The sequence below is a fragment of the Gossypium hirsutum genome, chromosome A08 (assembly GCF_007990345.1).
Source record: "Gossypium hirsutum isolate 1008001.06 chromosome A08, Gossypium_hirsutum_v2.1, whole genome shotgun sequence".
Classification (NCBI taxonomy): domain Eukaryota; kingdom Viridiplantae; phylum Streptophyta; class Magnoliopsida; order Malvales; family Malvaceae; genus Gossypium; species Gossypium hirsutum.
In genome coordinates, this window is record NC_053431.1 from 120,279,174 (window position 1) to 120,287,221 (window position 8,048).

At 28.8% G+C, this 8,048-nt stretch overlaps 1 protein-coding gene across 2 annotated transcripts; it reads left to right on the plus strand.

Annotated features, from left to right (window-relative positions):
• Positions 1 to 639: 639 nt before the first annotated feature.
• LOC107939168 (uncharacterized) lies at positions 640 to 3,276 on the plus strand. 2 transcript variants are annotated; one of them, XM_016872451.2, is made up of 5 exons: positions 640 to 911; positions 999 to 1,062; positions 1,508 to 1,959; positions 2,352 to 2,613; positions 3,103 to 3,276. In XM_016872451.2, the coding sequence occupies exons 1-5, from the start codon at positions 906 to 908 to the stop codon at positions 3,120 to 3,122; spliced, it is 804 nt and encodes a 267-aa protein (XP_016727940.1). In that variant the 5' UTR covers positions 640 to 905; the 3' UTR covers positions 3,123 to 3,276. The 2 variants fall into 2 exon arrangements, with proteins under 2 accessions (XP_016727940.1, XP_016727939.2); XM_016872450.2 differs by having other exon boundaries at positions 1,002 to 1,062.
• The last annotated feature ends 4,772 nt before the right edge of the window (positions 3,277 to 8,048 follow it).

Here is an 8,048-nt window from a genome sequence, read left to right on the forward strand (position 1 = left end):
TTGTTAGGCATATAAACATGATAGATTGATGGATGTCACCAAGAATCTTTTCCAATATATCATCTACGAATTGTGTGAGCCTGCTTAGTATGACATGATATTTAGGCAACGTGCGTTGCTCTTTTGACAAGGCCCATAAGACTGAACTTCGTCATACATAAAGTTACGTGTTGCTAGAATATTTTTATAATCCTCGAATAATTTGATGAAAGAATTTAAAGCGAAAATACAATGATATTTCGTATTAAATATATACACATATCTAATACTACATCCTAATCCCATTATCTTAATCTCAATAATGGCATTATTGGCCTTGTATATCTAATCCCAAACCCTAACGACAAAACTTGAGACATCCTCCCCCCTATCCTTCAACAGTGATATTAAAAGCCTCGATTCACTACGTACTCTAAGCAAAAACAACATAAAATTTCAAGTGATAATCAACTTCAAAGGCCAGTTATCCCTTAGGGACCACTCAATAAACTACAACCGTACGTTTGTATGGCAAATACAAAGGCCAACACTGTGCAAACAAACATTCTGGTTCTTAATTAATACTTTTAACTAAATCTTACATCCAAATACGTCACATGAACCCATTTCTTTTTTCTTATATAAATAATACCCCCAACCTCCGCCATGTTACTATGAAATCTCAACCCAACACTTCCCCATTATTTGCATTTATTTGTCTCTCACCATCTTCTCCTTTACACCCAAAACCCAAATTTTCTTTTTCTTCATCTCCACAAGTGGCTTCATTTCTTTTATTTCTAGCAAAGAATCTTTTAAAACATACAGACAGACCCAGATAGATCTCTAAAACCTGTCCATTTTTGGAACCTCTATATAAGTAAGTTACCAGGTTCTTTTTTTTCCCTCAAGGAAATACCAAAAAAATGCAGGTGAGATTTGTAACTCAAAAAATCAGATAAAAGGAGTGTTGCATTGTCCTCAAAAAGCTTATGAAATCCCTCATTGTGAATTTATAGCAGATTTTTCAGTGGCTGTTTAAGGTTTCTCGTGAACAGGGAGCTCAGAATACTACTATTAAAGGTATGATAAAGGTTAAATTCTATAGAAAGTCCGTGTAATATGTGTTTTTGGCATATTTAGTCCCTATTCGATGATATAATCATTTCTAGCCCCTTTAATTTTCAAAATGTAAACTTTTAGTCTCAAGGACATTTTTTCCCCATATAATTTGACTTGTGTTTCAAGGCATGCAATGATTTGACACATACACGTACAGTTTGTACTATTAGCCGAATATAATATTATATCATTTTTGGCCTTTTTAATATGTTAACAAATTATAAATTATAGTAAAACGTCACGTCATATCAGATGAAATTAATGATAAAAATTGACCTTAGTAGAGACTAGATCCATCAAAAACACATAATACAAGGACCTTATTACAAAATTTAACCCACTATATATAAATGAGTTTTTTTAAAAATTTCTTGATAACATATATAATTTAAATTTTACTTTTCAGATCAAGAAGATAAACCCAAAGATATAATCCCATATAAGAAGAAAAGAAGATCAAAGAGTAAGAAATTTAAACCAATTATATTTCTATGCAATAAAGACATTGCAAAAGCCTGCTTTTATAGTACAATCTATTTGAGAAGAGTCCACAACTCTCATACCACCACACATCATCAGCCTCCCCAAAATAATTCCCAATCCATAACCAATATGAAGAAAGAAGGGTTAGATGTTGGTCACAGATCAGATTCCAGCAAAGTGATACCATTGAGTGAAGTTGCAGTGTCACAATCATCGATGACCAATAAGATCAATGGTGATCATCATCAATGTAGCAATAACAAAGAAAAGAAAGATGGTGGTGGTAATAAGCCTAAAACCATGTCTCGAATGAAGGAGTTGTTGAGATGGGATGCCACTGGCAAAGCTGAGAGAGGAGGAAAGTTGAACCAAAAGGTATTTTTTAAAAACTAAGTTTACTTTAGTATTTTTTTTTTTGGTATTCTAATTTAGCAACTAAGTTTATTTTTATTCCTGAATTTGGATAAATGTAAAAATTTGATGACGTGACACTTTAAAATTATATTCTTATTTTTTCGAGTGATGATGTGGTATAATTTATGTTATATCATCAAATTTTTACATTTTCCAAATTCAAAAATCATAATAAATCTAGTTATCAATTTTGTATATATCAAATTAGACAAAAAAATATATATATACCAAATTTAGGGACCCAAAACTATATTAACCTAAAAAAAAATTGGGTTCATTAAATCTTGTTATTTAGTGGCTGAGAATGTGTGTAATAATGGGAGCATTTTGGATATTATGTGTTCTTTTTGCAGGTTTCGAAGTTAAGGGACAGTGGTGGGGCTGCGAAAACAACAGTATCGAACTCGGATGGTCGTCGACTCAGTGCTAGTGAGTCACCGAAGATAAATTTCAGATGGGATCATGGTTCCATTTCCAGGATTTCAATGACTGCTTCTTCGATGAGAAACGATGAAGCAGAAGCTTGCAATGTGATATCATTGAATTCAACTGTTATACATGGGTTGAACCGATGCTCTAGCAGGAGAGGAAACTGGATCACTACTGACTCTGAATGTAAGAACTATACACATGCACGCATGCATACATGTGAGGGGAGTCTGTTCTCGGAGAATTTTCAAAGTGATATTTTCTAGGAGCTGACGGACCTTTAACCTTTAAATGTGTCAATATTGAATTTTTGAGTGCTTGTATTTAGTTTTATCTTCGGGTTTTGTCTTGATTTAAGAAAAGAGAGCACCTTTACCTATCAAAAGTAAATGTTGACATTTCCTTGATGGGTGAAGAGATTCCTGTTTTCTGTGAACCCCGATACTTCAGATTCTTGATAGAATCAATCTATTTTAACTCTTGACAAAATTAAAAGACAAAATCTAATGATAAAATTGAACTTGATATTAGATCTATTGAAGTCATCCCCTAAAGATCAACACTTCACAAGCTTCTTTCTTGAGAAGTCAAAATCCCCTAAACACATACATGCATATGCATATATATATATAAAAGTTATATCTATATATTAATATGGTTTATTGTTTTGGACAGTTGTGGTGTTGGAGCTATGAGGATGATAATGGAAGGGAGAAGCTGAAATGAGCAAATGCTTCATAGATTTAGATGGATAAAAAGGAGATATTAGTAAGGGAGGGTCGAAGATCTGAAATTAATGTTTTAAGTGTAACACAGCAGAGAGACTAATGAAAATTATTATGACTTTAATATCCATTTTGCATGAAAATATTGAATGATATGTGATATGTGTGGTGTTCATTGGTCAAATAAAAGTACCTAAAAATAAAGAATGAATGTCGAGAGCTGAGGGACTGATACCTTATATTAGATTTAGAGATTTTCTTTGAATATTCAAAAGTTTTCTCAACATAGATTTTATGGATTTACTTTTTTTTTAATTTATTAAAATATATTTTTCTTACATAATATCTAGAATTTTCATAATCTCTCCTTAACTTATAAATAAGAAGATAATGCGCTCTAGCATGAACCCACATCCTCTTGGATTGCATAGGCATGCCAATCGAATTAAGATTCAATCGATTATTTTTATTAATTAACTAAACGAGGATAAATGTGACTTATAGTAAAAATTGATACTTGAAAAATAATTAAAAACTAAAAATATCATTTCAAAAGTAATAAATTTAAATTAGATTTTATATATTTTATATATATTTAAAAAATTATTAAATAATTAATATGTTAATAAATTTATATTTTAATATTATTGAACACATATTTGATATCTGGATTTTTAATTTTTAATTATTTTATTTAAAGATGATATAAAATCATAAAAGGTCAAAAGTATCGTAATAATATTAATTAAAATTTAAAAAGAAAAAATATTTCTGTAATTTTATAATTGAGTTGATGATCTGGTTAAAAGTGACACCAGCTTCATAGAATTCTTAAATTAAAGTAGAGATAAGAAAGCAATTGATAGTGGAATGTTTAATGATTAAATAAAATATAAAATTGATTTATAAAATTAAAATAATTAAAAACTTTAAGTATATAAAATAATTAATTATTTGATAATGATTTTTTTCCATACCATACTTTCTTTCTTTTTTTTCATTTGGTATAAAAGTTAAAAATAAAAATAATTATAATAATTAAAATAGAATATATTTCAAATAATTATAATAAAAATTAAAAATTAAAATTAAGTGTTATACTTAGAAAAATGATTTTAATGATAAAAAGATTGATAATTATAAGTAGGGTAAACTACAAAAATAGTCACTTTTGTTTGCCTCAGGTTACATTTTAGTCACTTATGTTTGAAATGTTACGTTTTAGTCACTTATGTTATTATTTTGTTACGAAATGATCATTGTTCCGTTAAGTTCCGTTATCTCCCTAACAGTAATCCTACGTGGCAGTTCAATTAGATTTTAAGTACCAACATTAGATTTTAAGTGCCAACTTGAATTTCCTAATGGGATGAGAATAGATTTTTTATTAAATAAATTTAATTAATTAAAATTTTAAACCCTAAATCTTAGTTAAAAAACCATTCATCTCCCTCTTTTTTTTAGTTTTCTTTTTCAATTGACTAAAAAAGTTATTATCGTCAAAAAATTTTATTCACGTACGAAAACAAAAGAGGATTCAATGGAGGGTCCAAGTATGTCCTCTTCACCGATAAATTTATGTTCTAAAACTCAAAATGAAGTGGTTGTCGACAAATAAGAAGATGGTAATCATTTTTGTTCCTAATCATTGTATTTTCCAATTCTTCACATTCTTGAATAATTAGTTTCTCAATCCTATTTGTTTTTATCTGAATCGGCTTGTTTGTTCACAATCCCTTTGTGGGTATCCCTTTTTTCTGATTTGAAATTCTTTTAGTTGTTAATATTCATATCAAGAATTTTAATTTAGGATTTTCATTAAACAGTAAAAAATTCAATCTTTTGTTTTTCAGTATTGAATAAAAAAGATAGAGGAGTGCAAAGAAGGCATACCTGAACCCTCCATTGAATCCATCTTTATGAAGTAGTCAATTTGATTTCAACTATTTTGATCTTAATAATAGTTTTTCCAATCAAATGAAAAAAAAACCATTGAAAAAAGAAGAGACAGAAGAAAATTTAAAAAGATGAGATGAACAGATTTTTTAGTTAAGGTTTAGGTTTAAAAATTTTAATTAATTAAATTTTTTAATTAAAAATCTATTTTCATCCTTAGAAATCCAAGTTGGCATCTAAAATCTAATTGGACTGAACTTAACGGTAGAGTGATCACTTCGTAACAAAATAGTAACATAAGTGACTAAAACGTAACATTTCAAACATAAGTGACTAAAATGTAACCTGAGACAAACAAAAGTGACTATTTTTGTAGATTACCCTTATAAGTATTATTAAAGTCAAATAATAACATAAAATATTTCATTATAAAATAACTGAAAAAGAGATTTGAAAATCCCAAAGCGCGTAGTTTGGTAGAAATCCATAATGCCCATTTCATTTTGGGCCACGTTTCCATGAGCTTCTCTCCAGAATTAAGGTCCGGAAATTCTATATATATCATAAAATGAATATAAAATTTCAGCAAACGAAAAAATTGAAATTTTATAAAATACGTCATAATTCTCCAACAGTGTTGTGAGCTTTTCCTAATCACCTTTTATTACGTTATTTCACTATGTTTCTTAGATGGAAATTTGCCCAAAGCTTTACCGTTTCTAGAAGCTAATTCTTTTGAGGTTGAATAATTTATTTCTAATATTTCAACTTAAATTCTCTAATAATGTGTCTTATTACTACACCATTATTTATTAATGTTACATTATTTTGTTTCTTTCTCTCCATATAACAATTTCTAGTTAATCTTGTACGCATCTATGCATGCTAATGAAGGGGTGGATATTGTGTTAAAACTGTAAAATAATATCTTATATAAAACTTAATAAATCATAAATCAATATTTATAATATCAAATCATTAAGAACAAAATTAAATGCGGAAGCGTACCTATATCTATTGATTTCTTGAAATCTTCTATCTTGTGGTTTTGATATTTCAAATTAGTACACAAATAATTTAAAGAATGTTGCTCTCTCTTTTTTAAAGATGAGATATTAGAAAAGTTGCTTGTGTAACCCAATGTATAATTTTTGCACTTTAACCCTAATTTCTAATCAGCCCATCATCAATTAGAAATTAGTTACTAGATTATCTACACATATTTGGCCCAAACTTTATTTAATAACTAAAGTCCAATAAACCTTAACCAAATTAGATCATTTTTAATTTGGACTAACATTTTATGATACTAAATAATAATATGTTGTTACTCTTATTATATATGTGATATCCATATTTCTTAACATATCGATGACAAGACATATGCAATATTTGTATGTAACCTCTCTTCTTAAATGGATGGCTTCATAAGCCTAGTGGGTTAGTGTTCAAGAAAATATAGAAGTGTGTCCACCTTCATTAAAATCATGATGTGATAATTCATTTTTTTGTAAAACTTACCAGGAAAGGCAAGTATCATGGAGGTCTCTATATTAGAAGTTAAATTATTTTGCCTTATTCACTTAAGAAATGAGGAAATTAGTCCTTATATGTTAGAATAAAGAGAAAAATTATTATTTCTTTTAAAAATTTTATTCATTTCGACTATTAAAAACTAGCATGGTTAACGGAACAACTAGATAGTTACACATGGCGTGCCGTGCGTACCTCATTTAAGCTTACAGGGACCAATTTTTAACAATAGAAATGAAAGGAACTTTTAACAGAAGTTTAAATTTGCTTTTTGATTTGACATACAATGATTAATTTATCCATTTTTTAAATGAAAGGGACAAGATGTAATCTAACTTTTAATGCAAAATTCTTCACACTATTTTTTACCCAAAGAATTAACAACCTTGATAGGGTAGTATGTTGAGCCCATTTCTACCCTCCCATAGTCCATTTCTTCACACTAATGGTTGAATCATATCCTCATTTCCCATTTAAGCACAAGCAGGTATTAACCAGTTGTTAAATTCACTGTATTATTAAAGATACATACTAAAATACATAACATTTGCAGATCACACTTTTTATTGGCTGATTGTTACTGATTTTGCATGTGTGTTGAATTTCTTAATGTTAATGAAGAAAAATGGCGGGGGGGAAATGAACATTAGAAAATCACATGCACATAAACTATAATACATTTGAAAAAGATTGATAATCTTTGTGCCCTACCATCTTTACATGATATTCTTTTCTTGCTGAGAAATTCCATACTATGCATTAAACAATTCAAGGTGTTCACAACTGAAAGGGAAAAAAAGATCTCAAAATATAAATCTGGGTGTTTTTTTTCATTAGTGGTGAAAACTTTTTTATGTGCTATCATTGTAGAATCATCAAATATGTTAGATACTATTTAGTGTTCTTTTGTTTATTTTCTTTGGACCACACTGGTCTTGCCCACTTTTTCTTATTCTTATTTTGTTGGCTTCTTGAAAGTAACCTTTAATGAATTTAGTTAGGCAGCTGGAACCTTTTGATTTGTTTTTCTATTGTTCCTAGTGATTTTTCCATTGAAACAAAAGCAAAGAAAAGACAACTTTGCCTTAATCTTTTATTGTCTTGCCCTCTTCTCTGGGTCATAATTTTGGAGTCTTATTGAGTTGTTCTTTTCATATTAATTGTAATTACGAGTGACTGCATGAACCAGTTCATCTGAGTTCATATTGATTATGAACTAACATATGTGTAGAGTATTAAAGCATCAGTATTTTTTGTGTTATGAAAGAAAAAGGTAAAAAATTCTCATATATATTTTTGATTTTATTTTGTAGGATCTAATTGTTTGAATTATTGTGAATGATTTTAGTACTAAAGTAGAAAGTTCTCCTGCTCCTTGGTTAAAATGTATTGTCTTGTTATTTGTCATCCTATGGAAAATTGCATAAGCAATACTTTTCAAGTTACCGTGTCTTGTCTTTATCAATG